The sequence below is a fragment of the Scleropages formosus genome, chromosome 11 (assembly GCF_900964775.1).
Source record: "Scleropages formosus chromosome 11, fSclFor1.1, whole genome shotgun sequence".
NCBI classification, from domain to species: domain Eukaryota; kingdom Metazoa; phylum Chordata; class Actinopteri; order Osteoglossiformes; family Osteoglossidae; genus Scleropages; species Scleropages formosus.
In genome coordinates, this window is record NC_041816.1 from 20203179 (window position 1) to 20226244 (window position 23066).

Sequence of the window (23066 nt, forward strand, 5' to 3'; positions counted from 1 at the left end):
CACACACACATATATACAGTATGTGTATGTATTCACTCGCTCTTTCTCACATACACTTATACATATATCTTTATGATGTACAGTACCCATCAGTCAAGAAGTTAACATATTTTCCTACCCTTCCCCTGTAAGTGTGACACAACTCAGTCAATAGCTGTAAAAATATCCTGAAGGTATTAGTCGCAGTACAGTGCATCTCTAACAGTCGTAATTCAACTGAGGCAACTAAAAATAAAATATTCTGTTGAGGTAAAAAATAACTTTAGAAGCACAGAGATGTGTCTAACTAACACTATAAAAAATACTTTACAAGTGAAATTCATAAACAATGCCATCTGTTACACTTGCGTGAGGTACCGCCAAATTCCCCCCTGCCAACCGGTCAGCAGAAGGAGGTCAGGATCTCACAAGGAAGTAAATGTTTCATTATGAAAAGAATAACAATAATGACAACAACAACATCATTATCTTGAGGTAGAACATTGACTTCAGTGTTTGGAAGTGCTTTTGACATAATTCTCATTTGAGGACAGTGAGAGTTTGGGACAGTTGAGGTAACGTAGAGCCCGTTTCAGTTTCTTTTTTCCTCTTCGCTCTGTGTGTGAAGCAAGCAAGCATGAGGGAAGACACCGGTCCCCGACGCTTCCCACCCAACATTCATCTCGGCTGAGGTAGGTTAACGTTGCGCATCCTAGGGTTCGCGTAGCCAAGTCTAAACAAAACCTTTGATATGACTGGGGGAAAAAAATCCTGAGACATAGAAAATACGAAATCCCTGGAAAAAGGCTCATTGTGTTCTTCATGGCTGGGTTCGTGGAATCATTAGCAGGATGAAAGAAGCTGGGGGGATCTGCAAGGACAAGTCAAAACCAAACAAACTGGAAAAATTTACATGATGAAACTGAAACAAAAAAGTGAGCTAAAAAGTACAGAAACATCAAAGACTCCTACGTTCTATTCTATATGCTGCCGGCAGCTGGTCAAAGACATATTCAATAAAATTAGGAAAATGAAGAAAAAAAAATCTGTCTGCCAGTGCAAAAAAAAAAAAAAAAAAAAAAAAAAAAAAAGTAGCTATCTGTCAGAAAAATCACACGAGAAAACCCAGGCCATGTATCCCAAGTTTCCAAAACAGGATTTAACTTAAAATAGGAAATTCTTCGGTTTGACCTGAGAATGAGAAGTAGTGACACATGACACGCCATTATCGTGGCCGTGCCCAAAGACTTGGCGATAACCCATCATCTGTTCACCCCTCCGAGAGCCTGCCGTCTTCTGGCACCTCCTGGAACTGAGTTTCTCCCTCTGGCTCAAGGCTGAACTCATCCAGAGACAGAGTGGACACCTGAGACTCATCCAGTGGACGGGAAGCGCCTGGACTCTCCATCTGCCAACCGTAAAAATACTGCCTTTAGCTCAGTGGTCAACACATGGAGAAGTTCTGTTGAGCATCTGTTGAGCTAAATATGTTATGAGGATTTTCAGAGTGGTGTGGAACTTCCTTTTACGCCTTTCTCTCACATATCGCCTGCGGGTACGACCTGTGATGCGCCTCTCTGAGGAGTCCAGCTTAGCACATGGCTTTCGGGTGCACCTATCTGGGCGAATAATTGTCTGATCTGTAGGTAGTGCAGCAATTAGAGCTGTAACCTTGCAATCAAAAGTCCTTCGTTTAGATCCCCGATCCTCCCGTAGTACCCTTAAGCAGGGTACTTAACTCTGAATTGCTTCAGTGTAACTTCCCCTGTTATATAAGTGGGTCCATTATTGTTCATAACTGAGTAAAGAAACCTATCATTGTAAACTGCTTTGGTGAAACGCATCAGCTAAATGAAGAAACAATAACAACGAACAGGACACAACTGAGTCTTACATTCATTCATTTAGCTGAGGCTTTTCTCCAAAGTGACTCTCAATGTTAAGCTGCTTAGTTATTTACCCAATTACACAGCTGAGTAATTTTTTTTTTTAATGGTGCAATTTAGGGTAATTACTTTACTCAACGGAACTACAGCTGGGATTCAAACCTGCAACCTTTGGGTTTAAAGGCAACCGGTCTAGCCGCTCTGCTACCAACTGCCCGTACAGTAATGGGTTAACTCTGACTGCTCTAATGTGTTTTTTTGGACACTTCTTTCACTAGTAAAAGACAATCTTCTGCTACGAATCCTCCCAATAACTTGCCATGACATACCAGTGTAAAACAACCTTAAACTATGATCGACTCTATTAGATGTGGTAAAATGAGCACTTCTGTGGCACTTTCAGTATGGATGCGGGTTCAAGTTACATATCCGAAGACACCAGGTAGCACAGGGGTTATATCTGCTTCCTCAGGTTCAAATCCCACCTCCTGCTGCAGTACTCTTGAACACTACAGTACTTATCCAGAACTGATATAGTAAAAATTACCCCTCTCTGTAAACAGATAAACTAGTATAAATAGTTTGACGAGATCATTTTTGGAGAAAAAGTGTCAGCTAAACAAACAAATAAATGTCACATTTGCCATGGTTGGACTTGTCTTTGGATCCGAGTACCAGCGTGTCTCCTCCCCACCGCCCGCTGTGCTCACCACAACTGTCCAGCTCACACTGCCTCCCTGACAAGTCCTGGGGAAAAGCCTCTCCAGCTCGCTGACGTCTCCCCTCGCCTTGCCTCCGCCATCACTGTTCGCAGCCAGGGCGCCGTGCGACCCAGAGGAGGCCGGAGGGGGGTCCGCGGGTACGCTGCGTGACGACCGGGGAGCGGCCAGCCTGTCCTGAAGGGTTTTGCACATTGCCAGTCTGCGGGAGGACAGAACAGGGGGCGGGGGTCACTGAGCCACACTCCGGACAAGGGCAGGCTGCCACAGGCATAGGCCCAGCATATCCCCTACCTGCCCCTGTAGCCAAAAATGAGGAAGAGCACGCAGAAAATGATGCACGTGACCCCGATGTGTATCCCGATGACGATGGCGGTGGAGGACGTTTTGGCCGACTCCTCCCTCGCACACTCGCAGGGGGCATCCGGCGCTGAAGAAATACACCCTGTCATTGCGGACACCGGGACAGACGGAACGTCAAGGTGCGGCTGCATTCAGAGGGCAACCGATTCGGAAGTTTAATCATTTACGCGGCAATTGCATTCCACCCGTGCGAGCGACGGTCCGGCCGGCGCGTCGGTGCGTGTAACGCGAAGGGCGGAGAGTCACCTGACGTCTCCGCGGGCTCCTTCAGCGAGACGAAGCGGACGGTGGCGTTGCCGTCGCCGTGCTGGTTGAACGCCAGCAGCTTCACCTCGTACACCAACGCCGACTCTACGGCAGGGACAAACAGCGTCACGGAGGGAGCGCGGTGGGGCCACGGGGTGCGTCAGGCGGACGTGTAGCCGCGGGTGCGAAACGGGAGAAGCGGCACGTCTAGCCGCGATGCTAAGCGGAGCGTCGCCGCGTACGGCTCCTCACCCAGCTGCGTGATGTTGTACTGGGTGACGTTGCGCGCGAAGGTCAGAGGTCCGGAGAACGCGGCCGATTGCACCTTGCGGTAGAAGAGCTTGAAGCCGCCTTGCTGGCCTAGCTTCCCCGAGGGCTCCCACACCGCTTGCACAGCGGTGGAGTTCAGCACCCGAGTGAGCAGGGACGGAGGAGCCGGCGCTGAAAGATCGAGGGCGGGGCGGACGTGCGTTAATCGCACCCGGCTCACGGTATCCGGTTTAAAGCAGGGGATTAAACCAAGCTTCCTCTTGCCCACCCCCCCACCGCCCGTACACTCACCCTCTCCCTGCGTGCTCGCCACAACCGACTCGGAGGGCTTGCTGGCGCCACGCGAGGTGTAGGCCTTCACGTAGAAGGTGTAGCTGGTCGAGGGTTCGAGGTCGCTCACCACCTGCTGCAGAGTGCCCTTTCCCACAGCCTCCTGGTACTCCATCTCCACTGGGTCTGTGAGTGTGTATGGGTGTGTGTGTGTGTTAGGTTAACAAACTGATCATTACTGGTTCCATGAGCGCTGCCCCCTTTGTTGCTACTGTTATAGATTTTTTTTTTTTTTTAATACCTTCTTTGTGGTCTTTTTAAGCTGTTATGAACGCAGCATGTGTTTTATTAACACTCGTGTCAATAACAATCAAGCGCTGAAAACGAAACTGTGGCAGGAGCTTGTTGTTCAAGGTTTGTTAAAAACACAAGAGGGAGAGAGGGAGGGGGGAGGGTTAACTTAGGCCCGCTTGGAAATTACCGCTATCGAACCCGGGCCAGTGCGGATCTCCCCGTTTTTGGCTGGTAATTAAAGTGTTTCCTACTGGATGGCCCCCAGGGTCTGTAATTACCCCTCCGAGCTGGAGTGCCGGGAGGAGCAGCTGGGCCCCGGCGCCGAGCACGGTTCCCTCTCCGAGGGTCACACCCCCCCTGTAAATACCCCCGCCCCCAATTTGCCTGCTTTCACACAAACAGGAAACAAATGGCAGGAAATAAGCCGCCATAAAATTAATTCCAATATCGTTATCAATTAAAAGCCCCTTTACAGCTTGCGGGTGCAGGAGACGGTATCGCACAGGAGCTGTCCATTATGGCGTTTTTGGAAGCAGGTGTTGCGCCCCCCGAGGAAACGGCCGTCTCAGCAGCGCCCAGATCAGCCCAGACCGGGGTTTTGCTTGTAGCTGTTGTGTATCTCCCAGCTGTCAAACCCCTTCTGCATGGGGGGCCTTAGTCTCCGTTTGCACCGTTTTATTTCCCTTTTAATTCTAAGAACATCAGATCCTGGCCACATTTACAAAGGCTGAAATGAAGCTGCCAGCACAGATTTAAATTGTCAGCCATGCAAATGCCTTGTTTATTCCCGAGGGAAACCGTCCCTTTGCTAACGGCTCCCACTTAAATGAGCAGGGTGGGTGGGCCGGAGTTTAACTTAATAGATCAGTTGGCTTTTTTAGGGGTAAATGCGGGGGGGACGACACCGACCCATCGTCCTGCGGATGTGCACCACGTATCCGATGATGTCCTGCGTGCCCTGCTGCGGCCTCTGCCAGGAGAGGCGGATGGTGGTGGGCGACACGGCGGCAGCATGGAGTAAGCAGGGAGCCCCCGGAAGGCCGTCTGCCCACAGCACAGTCAGCCGTGCGCTCGCCTGGCTGGAGCCAGCGCTGTTCTCCGCGATGCACTGATAGATAGCCTCATCCTCCTGGCTGATGCCATAGATGGTGAGCGTACTGAAGGGGGGGGGGGGGTGGAGGTGGGACAGAAAACGGGATGGGGGAACAGACAGAGCACATTATTGTCACTCATCAGAGCACACTTATGTGTATGTTAAATATTATTTATTCCGAGCTTTCTCCAAAGCAATTTACAATGCTTGGTTTCTGAAGTTATTATTATTATTATTTTCTAATTTAAACAACTTGGCCGTGTTTTATTGTAGTATGATATTCCAAATTTCAGTATTGTTAAGGTCAGCACTCATATATTATACAGCAAATTTATGTGTATTAACTGCAAAGGAACTGCAAGGTTGAAACTGAAAGTGCACAATAACGCCCACTCTGGGTAAACCACAGACTGAACGGAGAATCAGCACGTCGAAGAATCAGCGTGAACAAAGCCATGGCCACCTGTGGCACCACGGACACTACGGTTTACACGTTTTCCAGATTCACAACGGAACATCTGCAAAACATCCTTTAGCACGATTCAGGCAGAAAAACTTGGGACGGCTCACGGTAAAGCCCGCATCCCGTTTCATCATTTAGTGGTCAGAAAAAGTACCTGAAAGCGATAAAATTTTCTCCCCTGGGCTTATATGTTCGAAAGATAGGTTCCCCCCCGACCCCACCCCTGACTCAGAAGTGTCAGCCATGTGTGTGAGAGGGTGGTGGAAGAAAATGAGCGCAGTGCGTGATCAAATATCTGGTACGATGCATGGGGAGCGAGGCGTGCAGGGCAAACGACTAATGAATTTAAAAAAGAGAATAGAAACGCGTGGCTTTCCAGAGCTAAAGGGGAAGACTTCCGGAAATATCACTCAATTCCCCTTCAATATGATTTTTTTTTTTCCCCCAGACAGTGAGCCCCAGCCATCTGTCAGCACACCTAGACCCCCCTGTGCTGTTTCCCACCCCCTCTTTCTCTCTGCAGGTTATTGCTGGAGTACTTTGGGGGGTGGAGGGCATTATTAAAGCTGAATACATAATCAGACACTTTGCTCCCCATAATCCTTGGGCTACAAAAAATGAACACTTAAAGGAGAGGAATATGTAAATCAGCCCTAATTTCAGCCACAGATGGCAGGAACCCATTAACTTACTCATGATGACATTTATAACCATTTTTTTTTCTGGGTGTCCCCCCCAGTCCCCCAATATACGATCCGTGCCGCGAGAAACACGCTCCTTCCAGAGAAAGCCGGCGTGTCTTTGCACAGGAAGCGGTCCGGCGTGTGACATTCCGCTGCGTCAGGCTGCTTATTAGCTGCGGCCACCTCCGGACTACGCGGCGCAAGAGCACGAGATCAGATATGCGATCAGAGAGGGGGAAGGAGAGGTCATCTCCCAGGATTTCTCCCTGACGTCTCAGGCATTTTTCAAGGTAAATTTGCCTTTCTCTCCGCACTGACACTCGAACCCCCTAGGTCAGATCTAATCAAACGTATTCGTGGTCATCTGTCTCCGTGATAGCAGTAAAGACGAGAGCAGTCCGGCTACGGGGCTTTCATTAAATGGGAACTGGGCCCGGGGTGGAGGGGCTGAGAGGGCATACTAGAAGTGACAAATGACAATAAATATTCCACGTACACAGCCAAACTTTCTGTTTTGCTCCAATAACAGGATGGAATGGACTCCTTCTTCGTTGTGCTCAACAGGCTCATGCCTACTTAGCGCCAAGCTGACCTTTCGACCCCCGAGGTGGCGGCGGCCCCCGACCCCCTGCCCCCGCTAGCTTTTATGTGACGAATGGATGAAGTGTTCTCAGGAAGGCTACTCTAACAGTACCCCGAAGGCCCCCTTGGGTAGAGCGCTTGAATGGTTCCTGGCTTCGGCGAGAAGGAGAACGTGGGACATTGCATGAGCCGCTCGCATATTGCAGCGAGCCCGGTGGCCCCAGCAGCTCGAAAAGCAACCCCCCACTCCGAGACACATACACTCCTTTAATAAAAACACCACCGCCCCCAGCGGAACCTGACATTGACCCATGGCTTGTGAAATTCCACACCCGCTGGTGACATTCCTCACCCCCGCTTTGGCGCAGGCAGCTGGTAGCACTCTTTGAAAGCTGCGTCCGCTAGACTGGGTGGTGCCTACGGCGAGTGCCCGCTGGATGGGCTGAAATCGTATGCCGTCATGTGGTGGGGAGGGTGTTTTTACTACAGGCAAGGACATGGTGGCAATGCTGTACAAATTACACCCCACGTCCAGTCAACAACATTGGCTTTGAAAGGTCAGATTCTATGCAGTGTGCAAAATTATCGCTGGTATTGAGTGAAACAGCTTACATTTATTTATTTAGCCCATGCCTTTCTCCAATGCAAGTGAGATTATTAAGCTATTTCTAATGATTAATGGACTTATTTAACTTGGTAATTTTTACTTTGTTAATTAAAGGTAAGTACTTTGCTCAAGAGTACTACAGCAGGAGGTGGTTTGAATGCAGGTACTTCAAGTCCAAAGGCAGAGCTCAAACCATTCCTGCAACCCCATACTGTAATAAACAGGATATATGTCTAATCTTACTATTTTTATAACATTGATTACTGGATGCTGTGAGTATTTTTTTTACCCATTTATACAGAGGGGTAATTTTTACTGTTTCATTTCAGAGTAAGAACCTTGATCGAGAGTACTGCAGCAGGAGGTACCCGGGTCCTTCGAGTCCAAAGGCAGCAGTTTTAACCCTTGCAGTACTTAAGCTCTTAAATACTACAGCACCTAAATCCTTGGGTCTGGTACTTTTCACCGAAAGCTGAGATGAGATTGTTTCGATGCATGTGTGGTACATTGTGATCAGCTTATTATGAGCCTGCTATCTGCTGACCACCTCCGACACTCTACCGAGCCAAGGGTGGGAGAGAGGAACAGGGATTTGGGATGAAGGGGGAGGCGTTGCAGCATTTACAGAGCACCATCTAACCTTTGTTTGAAGGCCAGTATCAACGTCAGACAACTTAACCATCTCTGTTCCTCAGGTCATCTCCGGTGAGATGATGCATGTTGTTACTGACACTCTGAAAAGAGGAGTAACTACAAGCCAGTACACAAGAATCAAATAAACAAGCAGTGAATGAAAGCAAACACCATTGTTTTGGCACTTAGACAAAACGGCAGGCTGAGCTTGGAACGGCTCCACGCCAGCTGAGTCTTCAGGCCGGTGGGTGAGAGCTGTGTGAACGCCAAGGGAGCGTGCACGTGAGAGAAAGCATGTGTGTGCATCTACAGCAGGCAAGGAAAAAAAATACCATTGAACCCCTCGCCACCACCCCCACCACTCCCGAATGGTGCTAGGATGAAGCAGCACTGTAAATCTCCCCTGACTGGTATTCCCCCTTCATCTCGGTTTGGTATGGATGTTGTGCTAAGCATCCCTGACAGATCAGACACAAGCTAAACACAGATAAACCATCTTACACACCCGGGCAGTTCTTGCACGGCACTGGTCACAGCTCCATCGCATATTTTAAAATTTAGTAGGAAAGTATCACTGCAAATATGCTATGCCTTCCATTCCACCATATTACATGTTTGGGAATAGTTTTGGATTACTTTACTTTGTATTCACTGACTGCTTTATACTTGTGTACACACTCAAAAAAGAAAGTGTTTGGAGAGACACCACTATATAAGTTTAATAAATAAAGGTAATGGGGCAGAGAGGGGGTGGTTGTTAGAGCTATCACCTTCTAGTCAAAGGATGCCGGTCTGAATCCCACCACCTGCCACAGTAACCTTGAGCAAGGTACTTAGCCTAAATTGTTCCAGTGGAAATCACCCAGACGTGTAAATGGGTAAATCATTTTAAGTAGCTTAGTATTGCATGGTGCTTTGGAGAAAAGCATCTGCTAAATGTGAAACGTCATGAAAATGTAATGCAGACGATGTTATGGGTTTTATAGTAACAGTCATGGAAGCAAATAGGCTGTCGACTGAATACAGTTGACCCTTGAACAACTTGGGATTGAACTGTGCGGGTCCAGTTATACATGGATTTTTTCTATTAAATATTTTAAACATTTTTTTGGAGATTTGCAACAATTTGAAAAAACTCGCAGACGAACCGTGTAGCCTAGAAATATCAAAGAAATTAATTAAAACTTAGGTTATGTCATGAAGGCATAAAATATATGTAGATACTAGTCTATTTTACCATTTACTACCATAAAATATACACGTAATATGTATTAGATCTACAGTGTTTTGTATCATATAAGACACTGTTGATGTAGGTACTGACAGACAGACGAATCATCTTGCAAACGGACGACAAACTTATGGTATCGATAAATACAGTACAGTCCTGTAAATGTATTTTCTGTTCCTTTTGATTTTCTTTCTCTAGCTTACTTTATTGTAAGAATACAGTATATAAATCATATAACATACAACATATGTGTTAATGGACTGTTTATGTTATCAGTAAGGCTTCCGGTCCAGGGGGGTATTAGTAGTTAAGTTTTTGGGGAGTCAAAAGTTAGATGCGGATTTTCGACTGCGCGGGGGGCCAGCGCCCCTAACCCCCACGTCGTTCAAGGCTCAGCTGTAAAATTAAAATTAGGCAACACAGTCAACACAGTTACTCAGATTTTATCCTGGCAGGTCAGTGTACAGCACATGTAGGTTTTTTTATGGGCTTGACTGAATCAATCGTTTCCTTAATTTAAACAATTCAGACTTACTACGTAGTACAAAGGCTGGAGAGTATAAGAACAACTTGAGATCTGTTTTAGGTTTATAGAGTCCACTTTATTGTCCACTAGGCCTCTTCTTGTTTCTGAGTCGCATCTACAACCGGCAGGTACGGCACGACCCTGTTTGCCTTGTCAGGGTTGAGGATGCTGCTGTTGTAGAGCACGGATTTGATGACCATGGAACTCTACCCAACATTTCAAATCCAGGCCATAGCACAAATCCCACATCTATAGCCTACCCTGCAACTCAGAGTGAAGGCAGTCTGATCCCCTACACAAAGGACAGGACAGTTTGCCCCTGTGGCATGGACTACGGATGCAAACCCATCAAGGCTAAATTGGGTCGCTTCCCTCATTACTGCAGTGAAAGGCGCTCCTGCAGGAGCTGACATACCGCGGTGCACTCTCCTGTGTAGCAATGCCTTCCAATATAGCTTCAAAACAGTCAGCAATCATCTGTCAGTGTGTCTACACGGGGGAATATATCCGAACAGCTGTTTCCACGCATTCAGGCATATTGATGCAGCAGTATAAACATGAGCGAAAATAAACACAAATAACCAAGTTCACGTTATGTATGGTTCACCTCCCCGTCTCTAATTACAAATATGCATAAGAAAATGTTTTCTTCAGTGCTGACCACCCATACCGTCCTCAGTGATGTACCACGTAATAAAAGGCTGTTGTTCAATTACTGGGGCACTCACTTTATCATTTTTAATATTATTTCATGCATCGATGTTACTGTACAGCAATAATGTGTCACTGTTATTTTCATTGCGAACGCTGCTTCAGGTTTTTATTCCCATGAATATGTGCAAGTGATGCAGTGAAGGTCCATGCAGGTACAAGCTGACATATAAGTTAGTGCAGCGGGGCTCACCTGTTGTTGTTCCTGAGCTTGACGTGCCCCCCCGGCTCCAGGACCTGGCCATTCTTCAGCCAGGTGAGCTGTGGAAGGGGTTCACCCTGTGCCAGGCAGGTGAAGATGGCCGTGGTGCCCACTGGACGTGCAATAGATTGGGGTGGTTGGATGAACTCAGCTGGGGCTGAGCAGAAAGGAGAGACAGATAGCACATGAGTACATCGTTCGTTCGTTCATTCTATCTATCTATTTAAATGCTGAATGCATTTCTGGAAACATATCATTTTTCCTATTTACGCAGAATGATATTTTTTACTATAGCAGAAGCGGTTCTAGCAAACCCGGGGTACGTTACTTGAGCAAACCCGGGGTACATTTTGCTTCTGTGCATTTCAAATAATACATACTTTCAGTGTAAAAGCTCCAATCATTGATGGGTGCATAGTACGCAACAAGGATTCCCCGCTGCAAAGAGGCCTGTCCCAGCCCTTGAACGCAGGATGGCGAAGGCAGCGAGACAGGACACACACCCCAGAGAGCTGAATCTGAGCTCATTACGTACACTACACACAGTATTGTGAGCGGGGCATTATCAGAGGGCTGGCGACAGAAACCCAGCTATGAACCAGATTAACTTGATAATAGCTGTGAAAAACAGGCTTAAGGAAAAAAGGAGGACGAGGAACAGAGAATCCATTCATGATATGGAATGCGAATCATAAAACAGATAAATAAAAAGAGGCATTGGCGAGGGCAGCCCATTGTTGGTTCACCCTCTGCCCTCTTCCTGGGAGAGATTACCTGTCCCCTGGACCCCCCCTGTCAAACTCCCCTTTGTCTGAGTCATGCTTGACCACCGACAGTGATTAAAACTGTCCTGCTGGGGTAGCGGGCGATCAAAAACTCCATTACATCTGCACTGAACAGCATTCATTTCAGTGGAACTTTATGTTTACTGTTACATTAATTAAGGTTGCTATGGCTTCTAATATCGGTAAAACCAAAGCATCTGTTTAGATGAAATCTTATTTATCAGATGTGGTCAATCAGTATACACACACACTTTCTGACCCGCTTGTCCCATACGGGGTTGTGGGGAACCGGAGCCTACCCGGCAACACAGGGCGTAAGGCCGGAGGGGACACACCCAGGACTGGACGCCCATCCATCGCAAGGCACCCCAAGCGGGACTCGAACCCCAGACCCACCGGAGAGCAGGACCCGGTTCAACCCACTGCGCCACCACACCCCGTCAATCAGTATATCTATTCTTTATATTCAGTGGGGGTGATTCCTAGAAGAGACCAATTGCACTGCGATGGGAAGGTGTTCAGTTATAGGGCCCCTTGAAATGCGGAGTAGCTTACAAGCCAATGTTAAAGATACCCCTTTTGGTCAATACATACAAATCTAGTTTAAGGACCACTCCTTTTTCACTAACGTTGATTAAAGCCATTGGTGGCGCTGTCCATTCAACTGTCCAGTTGTCCGCCTGCCTGTTTGTGCTCCCATTATGTGTAGTAACCTTAAGTATCTCTTGTTCCCTTCCCATCTCTTGTGGTGATACGCCAAGGATGAACTCAGGGTTACGGTTGGGTTCGGGTTAAGACCTGCAAGCCCTCACCATACTGCCCAGTCCCCGGGCAATTACCTTTTTGACACAAGCATTTTACTAGCATTTCTCTCTAATTGCGTAAAGTTACCAGGTCTGAATAGGCAACCGTATATCACGGCATCTTCACCACACTTTGTATCACTGTTATTAAATGCTGGTGGCTACATGTCACTCTGCCTTTAGTACAGTATGCTACGTGCTCATATCTTCTCGTATCTCATTGTATGATCATCTTTCAACAGTCCACAGACATATCAGTCGTCGTTGCCTTGCGTTTCACCACCTGTACCGAGCAGCCACCCCCACATGTTTCCTTAGACTTTTTTTTAATTATCCCAAAGTGAATTCTGCTCTCATTTTTCATGTCAAATGAACAAGGCCAATACTGAGACTTCATTAAAAGCCGCATTTTCAGCCGGCATGCTTGAAAGCAGTGGCCAAGGAGATTGAATGAAATATTGACCACCTCTAATTGATCAAGCTTGGAAGTTCAAGTAACAAAGCTGTGGAAACATAGCTAAGAGGAGATGTGGGAGGCCTGAGAGTCGGATAAATGTCGTAGAAAATTGTAGAATATAAATACTGCTTAGTACATTTCCGACAGTTGTAAGATCTCTTCTTGAAATTGTCCTTCTGGTATCTCCCCACACGAGCTTTTTCCCAGCTCACCTTGCACCACCAGACGACCTTGTGCAGTTCTGCGTACGCGGGTCCCTGGCTTGTTGGCTGCGCAGACGTAGACCCCTGAGTGCTGCACTCCGACGTCAGAGATCATCAGATTCCCTGTGCCCAGAACCTGGATCCCCTCCACGCCAATGGGACGCCCATCTGTCAGACAGCCAGTGAGAGCACAGAATAGAAACTATGAGTCAGAAATAATGAGCAATAAACTAAACATCGTAACGATCTCATTAATCGGGACATATGGAAAATCGACATACAGTATTTAATGATAATCAGACGCAACGCGCTACCCAAGGAACCTGGGCCGCTGTCTTCTGCACTTCGATAGGATGAGGTGTGAGGATGATAATTGGGACGACAACCTCCCCGTTGCCACAGTTACCATAGACTCACGAGCGACAGCGCAGCACAGGGCCAAAGTGTGGTATTACAAATGTGGCAGAGCTGTGTTTCCCACACCAGTGAGTTACCCTGGTGCCTGCCTTGGTCACCTTAGCAGTTTGTATAATTGTATCTGTTAAAGAACTTGTACAATATGTCTAAACTGTCCAGTTTTTGAGAAAGCATGGAAAAGTAAACTACTGTGAGCAAGGTAAGTTATTATGCGCAGCACAATAGTGTAGCAGATATCTCACAGTGTGTGTGTGTGTGTGTGTGTGTGTGTGTGTGTGTGTGTATGCGTCTATGTGTGTGCATCACACTGATGTGTTACGTAGATGGATGAATGATGAGTGTCACTGCGTGAGAAGAACACTGTGTAAAAATAAACTGTACTGAATTGAATTCAACAACTGGAGGGTTTTTAGTGGGGGCACAGTGGTGCAGTGGGTTTGGCCTGGGCATGCTCTGTGCTGGGTCTAGGGTTCGAGTCTTGCTTGAGGTGCCTTGCGACGGACTGGTGTCCCATCCGGGGTGTGTCCCCTCCCCCTCCAGCCTTGCACCCAGTGTTGCCCGGTAGGACTCCGATTGTTGGGACAAGCGGTTATAGACATTGCGAGAGTGAGGGAGGGTTTCTACTTTAGTGTATCTGCTATCGCAAGTCCCCTTGGACAACAGTGTCCGAGAGATATTACACAGCATTCACTGTACGTGGCTTTTTGAGAAAATAATCTTTCAAATCAATAAATGCAAATGTGTCCTAGCAGATTACTGCTAAGAAAGCAGTTGCTTTTTAGAACCCAGGAGCACCTTTACTCCCTTTCAGGAGGTACAGTCTGAGCCGGGCTTTTAAACTCTAGAGGTTTCACGTGCTGCTCGCTGTCAGAGCTCACGAAACACGTAGGCCAAGCCTCCGGGCTGTCGCGTTACGGCCCGATAACGCTGACGCTAACTAGATTACGGAAAAGAGGAGAGCTGACCGCAGCGAGAAGGGTGGTCTTTTAGGATAAAAACCACCAAACCGGCAATCACATTACGAAACAACTGATGTGAATCTATCGGGTTCATTACGCGGCTCACCCCAGGCTGCCTTTCTGTAATCTAATCCTCCAAGATCCCATCATGTTAACATTTAATTCTGGCAACACTGTAAGAAGCAATATCCAGAATCTGATTAAGGGCTACTGTGGGCAGCAATATAAAGCAGGCTAATATTTTGATATTGCTTGGTGTTACCGGGAGGGGCAGAGAGCGGAACTTGCGTCAAGTGGAGATGAGATCGCGACAACCGTCAGCACCGTCGCGCAGCTATTGCCGTGTATTTGTATAGCATTGATCGCACACACCCACGGGAGGAGGAGAGGACAACCATCGGCATCAGGAAAAACACGCTGCTCTCACCCCATCGCCGTGCGAGTCCATTACAGCAGAAGGGCATGAGTGCACTCACACATACAGTGAACGTGGGAACTTCATTATTTTGTCATGATTACCTGAAACCTGTTGCCAGACACAATTTCGTGTTCATTCCTCCACAATATTGTCAACACAAGCAATTTTCTGGCTAAAAGCCTTTCAGCAATCCTCATATTGCAGACCCATTTGAAGCCACTTTAAAGGCAATATTAAGGTATCATGTGTTTCTCGCTAATGATGACATCAGTTGCTATTAAAACTGGTTATATTATAAATTATAATTTAATACCAGGAGGGAGCAAATCTCAAAATTAGGATTTCTAAAACAAAACACAGCCAGGCATATTTTTGTAATATGTTCATCCCTTCTGTATTGTGAAAGGCATGAGATCCAGAGCTGGACCACAGGGGTGTGGTATGACCTGGTATTTCTACGAACGCTGACAAATTACATTTATCATGTACTTACTGAGATTTATACCTTTATGTAAGAATGAAGATGAAAATGCCTTTAGTGAGTGCAGTTTGGACTTTTTGTGTACTATCACGGATTAATGTGGTGTTTTATGTTCAAGATATCGTCAGCCTTTATTTTAACCAGTTGACTGCCATACCCAGCCGGCTCCAGGAGACGATGGGGCGTGGGTATCCCGTGGCAACGCATTCCAAAATGGCAGTTTGGTGAACAGTGAGTGTGAGGTTTTCGGGGCCCACCACGATCATCGGCTCTTTGTAAACGGAAGACTGTGTGCCTGAAAGAGAGAGGAAATAGCCCGTGTCATGTCTGCAGAGGCAATCGCAGCACGTCAGATCATCTGGCTTTCTGAGGGAAGAGCCCTGGGCAGAACGAGAAAGCGGACGGAAGCCCAGACAGAAACAAAATCAAGTCCAAAGGTTCTCGGTCCAAAGTGGGGGAATGAGTACTCCTCTCTCACTCACAACCGCTGAACCCCTTTCAATACTCAAGAAGGGTCTCAAAACAAAGTTCACTCGGACCCTTTTCTATCCTTAGCTCCTATCTTCTCCAAGAACTTTCAGCTGACTAGCTGTAAAAAAACTCCCTACCCAATCTATGTACAGCTATTTGGGAAATGTATGATTGCGAACAAGGTGGTACGAGGATAAGGGACTATACTGTGAATTGCGTGTCTGCATCTCTAATCTCATCTGGTGGTGCGATGCAACTCTCTTTACTCTGAGTTGCATAAGTCAAAAAGTACCTGCAATAATGCGTCATTTTTTAAAACAAACATTATTTTGGATAGATTTTGACTTGGAAAAGCAGCTGCTCGGTGAATGAATGTAAATGTGAACAGGGCGATTGGGTACCTGAGATGCTGAGCCTGGCGGTGGCGCTACGCTTGACGCCGGCACTGTTGTGGGCCACGCAGCAGAACAAGCCACTGTCCTCAGGGTGCAGGCCTGTGATCTGCAGGACACCCGTGGGCAGCAGGGTGTACCTGATGGAGGAAAAGTGCAGGCTTGACACTGGATGAAACTTTCTGTACCCATGGACAGCCATCAGTCTTTACAAATTTTGTTCTAACACATCAATTAGGTTTTTTATAGAGCAACTTCTTTAACTTTTCCTTTTTTTAAAAAATGATCAAATATAAGGAATGGGAAATAAGGAATTATTTTATATACTGTGAATACAATACCAGACAAAAGTTTGGGAGAACTTGCTGAAGGCAATTATTTTAAAGACAACAGGTTATCAAGGTTGATCAGGAGGTGACATATCTACCTTGTACAGTAATTCCTAGATATGTAAGACAGTTCTCGGTCACTTTTGTTTTCCCTCTGTTGTTTAGTTCATCCTAAACAAGTATTGCCCTGGTTGCCCACATGTACTCGAACTTTTGACTTGCTCTGTAGATTTTTTCCAGTTAAGCAATTTACTCAAAAGTACATCAACATGTCCTCTAAAAATTTGAATCTTTTGGTCACAACTCCTTGATTTTAACTTCAAATGCGAAGCAGAGATTCATACGGCCGAGAGCAACAAAGAATGGATTACGACAAGACAAGCATGAAACGGGGTGGGTTTGGCTAGATTTCAGAGGGCTCCTGTCTGAGACACTAAGGGGTTGCAGCTGGATTACTGCTCCTTTTCTGACATAGAGTGATGGTCTGGCTTTGAACCCCACTGGGACAGACTGAAGGTTGAGTCTTTGGTAAATGGAATGCAGTATGACAGAACAGCCTTGACGCTTGACACAAATGAAAATTTACAGCAATGTCCGACATACCTGTCATCCTCGGTGTCCACAGGCCGTCCGTCCTTCTCCCAGCTGATGATGGGTTCTGGGAGGCCGTGGATCTGACACTGGAAGCGGCCTACACCTGCCTCCTCTGCGTGCACTGATTGGGGCTGCACATGGAACTCGGCCATCGCTGGGACAAAGAGGAGAACATACAGGAGTTATAAAAGCAATACTGAGGTAGGAGGAAGGAGGAGAGGAGAAGTAAGAGCAAAGTCATTGGGGAAAATTGGTAAGGGCCATGGGTTTACAATCTTTATCCCAGTATAGGCCTGTGGGGAAAAATAATTATTCTAGAGCGTAAAGGGTTGCTTTTAGCACAGAGGAGGGCAAGGAAGTTACTCACAAATTAGTGAACAACAATCACCTTACTACGACATTTCTTAGGTGGGGTGGGATGCGAGGAGAAGCGAGGAACAGGTTAGTGGTTAGCATGACATAGCAAGAATATAGTGATGACATTGGAATGACATGATTCGGAGTGCTCATGAGCGGAAAAGAGATGGGAGAAGGCGGCAGAAAACATAAGGGTATGAGCTGGCTGTCTGGGTGTGTCTGAACTCTTACAATATAGTGGTGGTTCCATCAAGTCTTACAATGTCTTGTCTAGTCTCTTTTATTAAGGGAAGAGTTTACTGTGCATGGACTAAGGCAGAAAGTGGTGATACACTAAAGCCTTGACCGTTACAACATCAAATTAATCACAGCATAGATTGTTGTCAACATTACAATTACTGTCATCATCACACAATCACAGCAACCCATTAGCTCAATAAAAATGGACAAACAGACAGATCACCACATCAGTAAAAAGATCAAGGCAGGAAACAAAACATGTGTATCAGTCCCATAACTCTCACCCTACATCTCAGCAGCTATTAACACTGTTAAATGACTTTGCTCAGAGCAAAGACAGTGACTCAACAAGGAGAAAAAAGGAGGCTAGAGAAGTGTAAATATCAATGCAATTGCATAATTACCCATATGTTACCGTATACAAGAAACTGCTGTCTGGATATGTTTGCGCTTCAGTTGTTGCACTACAATCACGAGTTCATCTACACGGTGAGAAAAAATGACAGTAAGCAGATGATGGACTGCCTCAACACAAATGACTTAACGTAGAATACAGTTTAACCAGCAATGCAGGTGGTCTTTTATTATTAATAGCCAGACTTTCCAAATTTTATTCTTGAATGTGGACACTGAAAGCACAATGAAGGTTTATTTTCTGGCACAGTTGGCTTGGATCAGACAAACGCGCGCGCGCACGCACGCACGCACGCACGCACGCACGCACGCACGCACGCACGCACGCACGCACACACACACACACACACACACACACACACACACACACACACACACACACACACACACACACACACACACACAGAGCAAGGACGAAACAATTGTGAACCTTTGAGCTACCAACAGGACGTTTGAATATCTGGCTACGCGTGAAATTAAATTTAGATGTAGGCCCCCATAGACAGATTGACCAGGCCAAGGCAGTTGGAACAATGAGATTTTTGAGAAGAATGAGGGCCCATATAGAAACACACAAGTGCTGCTCATTCAGTGGCCAAACTGCAAGGCGTATCCGTTCTGCTAAAGACAAAACCGACCGAGGTGGGGGGGCCGGATCTTAAGTTTCGGTAAGGGACCCTTCAACACGAACTTAAATTAGGGAGAGGCCTGTCTTTTCCGCAGCTCTCTCACCATCTTCAAGACAAGTGCACTCATTTAAATGTCAGGCGTAATTAACTCGCTCTGAGCAGAACTCGTATGGAACGCCTTTTGCATAACAAGAGGGTTAAAAATACCTCCTTGTTGTTCAGCTCGCTCTAACCCAATGGACAAATTTATTTAAGCCGGGCTAGCACTGTGAATCGGAACAAAAACGTAGTTAAAAGGCTATGCAGACAAGCAGATCTGCCGTTCCTTCTGAATTGAAGGGAATATACATGTATATTTACACAGTTAAAAAAGTAGCGGTCGTGGTGGGAACCACAAATCAGTCATTGACCAGGTCTAAGGGAAGTGTCACAGATGACGGATTCAGACAATTCTGGCTTGAAGGGTTTCAGCCAGCAGCTGGTGCCTCTATTGTCTGAACCCACATGAACTGATCCAACCTGTAAATGAACATCTGTACATGGCCTTACATCAGAACAGGCGGTCTGATTTTACATTTTTCTTAAGGGATATAAGGAGGGTAAAGCGATAAAAAATGTTTTAAAAGTATTAAAAAATCATAAGACACGAAGCACTAATATTATGATTTACTAATTATTTATTTATTTATTTATCTATCAAAAGAGCATTTTAGTGGAACAACTTAGGTTGAATATCTTGCTCAATAGCTTGCAGCCCTTCCTGACACTGGAACCCTTGACAACTATAGGCCTGCGTTGTTAACCGTACTACCAACTGCCCATATACCTATAATGGTTACAGATACAATGGAAGGACATTTACGCTGTTGACATCTTTTTTTAGTGGACAATTTTCCAAAACAATTTAAAATGTTAAACTACTTACAAATATTTCTTCAGTTTACACAGCTGGGTTTTTTTTTTTTTTTTTTACGTCATCAGGATAAGGTAAGTAACCAAGGGAACTACAAAAGGAGGTAGGACTTGAACCAGCAGTCTTTTGAGTCCAAAGGTGGCAGATTCGACCACTACGCCACCAGTCAGCACAAGAACTGGAGAATAAGGCATTAAATTGCAGACATTGGCAGTATCATTGAGTGTTAAACTGTGAATGGGACAACAGCCGTGGGAAAGAAAGAGCAGATCTATGATATTTGAGGGTACGAGAGTAACTTTTTCTCAGTAAAGGAAAGACAACGGCAGGTGAATACCAGGGTGACAGTCCCCTACCTCTATCGTTTTGGTGCTACTTAACTTGGACTCCTTTCTTTGTGTCTCTAGTACCAGGAATGACAGTAGGTGAAAAGAGAGCGTGATTTCATGCTTAGTCTTCAAAAATGTAAACTCTGTCGATGTACAACTGCTCCCTTCCCTCAACCCAACCATAACTCCTCACTAAATAGTGTCATTTTTAGCTTAATCGGTCTTTCAACGGGTCTATGATGACACCTGTAAGAAAAGTAAGTCATAAAACACGCAGTGGCTACTGAGCCCCCAGTGTCGTTCCGTCTCCAAGTTGGGGAGAGGCACTAGTGACTATAGCGGAGGTGAAGACCACCACCGCTGCTGTTCATCATGCAGAGCTTCCATACAGTGGTGTGCATCTGTCATGGAGGCAATCTCCTGTCCTCTTATCCCCACCCTCCCCCTTTCTTGCTCATGCAAACATGCAGGCCAGCCCAGATGGACTCTTGCTCATGCATTAAACATGATACCAGCTTGGAGAGGTCCACAACAGCCCCTCTTCAGAGACCTGGCACCTACCCTCAACCCTTATAAACATCTCCACTCTAAAGTCAGACCCCAAACCTTATGAAACACATATAAAACAACACAACCCATACGAAATATGGACCAGGCATCCGGCACTAGACAGCCATTTACACACAAAGCCGCAAACACACACACACAAGCATGTGGCAAAGTCATTAGAGCCACTGCCTTGGATTCAAAGGACCTAGGGTTAAATTCCTCTCCTGCCATAGCGCCTTTGAGCCTAGAACTTCCAAAAAAGTAAAATCTCCACTGCTGCATAAATTAGTGAATACTTGTAAGCAGTAGCCGAACATTGGAAGTTGATTTGGAGCAAAGCAAATATACAAGCAAACATCTGCAGGCGTACATATTTAAATAAATATACTCACAACAGGGAGGGTCTGCATGTACACACACGTAGATCCGAAACCCTGAGGATCACATTTGATGCAAACCTCTTGATAACGGGGCTGGGACTCCCATTAGAGGAGATGCATCTTAATCTTTACCAGTCCGCCCAGTTTACCAGACATACACATGCACTTACCGGTCAGTACCCCGAGTGTGTAAATGGAGCAGACCTAATTAGGAGAGGGAGCCCCAGAGGCCCAGGAGGGGAGCAGGCCTGCAGTTCAGAGGCAGCTGGCCTCCCCATGGGGAACAGCATAAGCACCCTGCCCCCCACTGATGGTAAATTAGAGAGAGGGGATCCGAGGGTGCTCTCACATGCATCACAGGGCAGTCACTCGCCACACCCAGGGGTACTGATGCTTTAGTAGGAACGAGAGCCACGCCTCTATTTAATCTAAAGCAAGGACGGGTGTGCGCGGGATCTGGTGGAACCCCACAGGAGCTGTTGTGCTTCGGTTAACAAATCGGCCCCTCTCCTTCCACTGGGGATGTGTTATTCTCTGCATTTGAGAGGTGTCATCCGTCAGCCACTTTCTGATGACATATTGACTCTAAACGTCTATGTAAATCCACTGGAGATGCCCAAAGTGAAAAGGTGCCTTAAAGACATATAACCCCTTGATTTAAGGAAATGTCTTAGAACCAAGTCTGAAGAGATAAACAATGGTATTTGGAGGTCTGAATGCAATCTGGTGATACTAAAGACAGTTATTAACTGTTGGCTCTAAGCTTGAAGACCAAGTCATAAAATATCTGCTTTCTGCAGTCTGAATTTAGAAAATGGAGATCATGTGATAGAGCAGTTAAGAAAATTAATGAGCTCCGATAAAGCTGAAAGAAGAGGAAACGGATGGATGGACGGATGAAGCTGAACAAAGTCATCCATGAATTCACTGCATATATATATATATATATATATTAGTGGCATGCTCTAATATCAGAATATGCAACATAAAGCCTATCCAGCTTGGAAAAAATGCTGCACTTAGGATCTTCATAAATACCAAAAAAATCACAATGTGCTGGCCTAGCACTAACATCACACTACTCACTGCCAACAGCTCAGCGCATTCCATTTACCTTAATTCTACAGTGGGGAAGCATCGGAACACATATGTATGACAGCAGTCTCCACCTCACCACCGTTAGCCCGTGTAATTTTAAAAAAAAAAATGAACGACAGTTATTTTACTTTGAAAATAAAAGTATCAAATGAATTCAGTGAAACCCTGGAATTGGACATTGCACTGTTTAACGTTTTTACATAACTCGCTTAAAACCCCAAACCTCTTTCGAATGTGGGTAATGTAGTGGTTAGGGCTGTTTCCTTATAATCTGAAGGCCTGAATTCATCACACACTGTGTTGATCAAAGTGCATATATTTATAAATGCTGTATGAAAAGGCCAATCATTGTAGAGTTCATTACCCAACATTGTATGTCACCTTGGACAAAGGAGTCAGATAAATACAGGATAATTTCTGTACCTCACTCACATTACAGCTTCAAGTCACCAACAGAGAACAAGGTGAACAAGACTTTTGGAGGGAATTCCTGACTGCTGCCTACTTGCTGTTGAACACAAAGAGCAGTTTTGCTCCTGCAAAACACCAAAGGTCTGGAATTATTTTCCTACTCACATTGAAGAATCTGACACGATGTAATGTTTGTTGAAAGAAATAGTATAATTTGTTCAACAGATTACATAATCTCTGGGCCACATTCAACGAGTAGATGTATGATGTTGAACTAGAGCCTAATGGCATTCTAACCATCAGGCACACACATGTACAATGAGTCTGCATGACAGACATATAGACAAGGAAATGATAAATGTTGCATACATGATCGGATGCTTCAGAAGTTCCATTCTCAACATTGATGGATGTTCTGAAGTGAACGGATCCATCCCAATTCACCGATGCCTGAACCTGGGGGCTTACGTCCTTCCAACGCTCCTTGAATCACCCATGCATTGTGCTCTCGTAATTTTATGCATCCTCTCCTCTGACCCCCACCACCAAGTTCATCTTCTCAGACCTACAGCACAATCCACTTGTGATCTCCACAGGTCAAACACTCCTGGCCTCATGGCTTGTTTAATGTAAGAGAGACCAATAAATAATGCATTTATGGTACCATTTCAGCATGACA

At 45.9% G+C, this 23066-nt stretch overlaps 1 protein-coding gene across 1 annotated transcript in view; it reads right to left on the reverse strand.

Moving 5' to 3' along the window:
- Positions 1–1249: 1249 nt before the first annotated feature.
- Positions 1250–23066, reverse strand: part of LOC108940899 (immunoglobulin superfamily DCC subclass member 3-like) — a 54186-nt gene continuing 32369 nt past the window's right edge. The window contains exons 3-14 of the mRNA XM_029256370.1: positions 17077–17221; positions 16154–16284; positions 15439–15576; positions 13016–13174; positions 10750–10915; positions 4937–5184; positions 3755–3919; positions 3446–3634; positions 3194–3298; positions 2879–3014; positions 2590–2786; positions 1250–1374 (exon numbers count right to left, since the gene is read on the reverse strand). Coding sequence (XP_029112203.1) covers positions 1250–1374; positions 2590–2786; positions 2879–3014; positions 3194–3298; positions 3446–3634; positions 3755–3919; positions 4937–5184; positions 10750–10915; positions 13016–13174; positions 15439–15576; positions 16154–16284; positions 17077–17221 — 1904 coding nt within the window. The remainder of the gene's footprint in view (positions 1375–2589; positions 2787–2878; positions 3015–3193; positions 3299–3445; positions 3635–3754; positions 3920–4936; positions 5185–10749; positions 10916–13015; positions 13175–15438; positions 15577–16153; positions 16285–17076; positions 17222–23066) is intronic.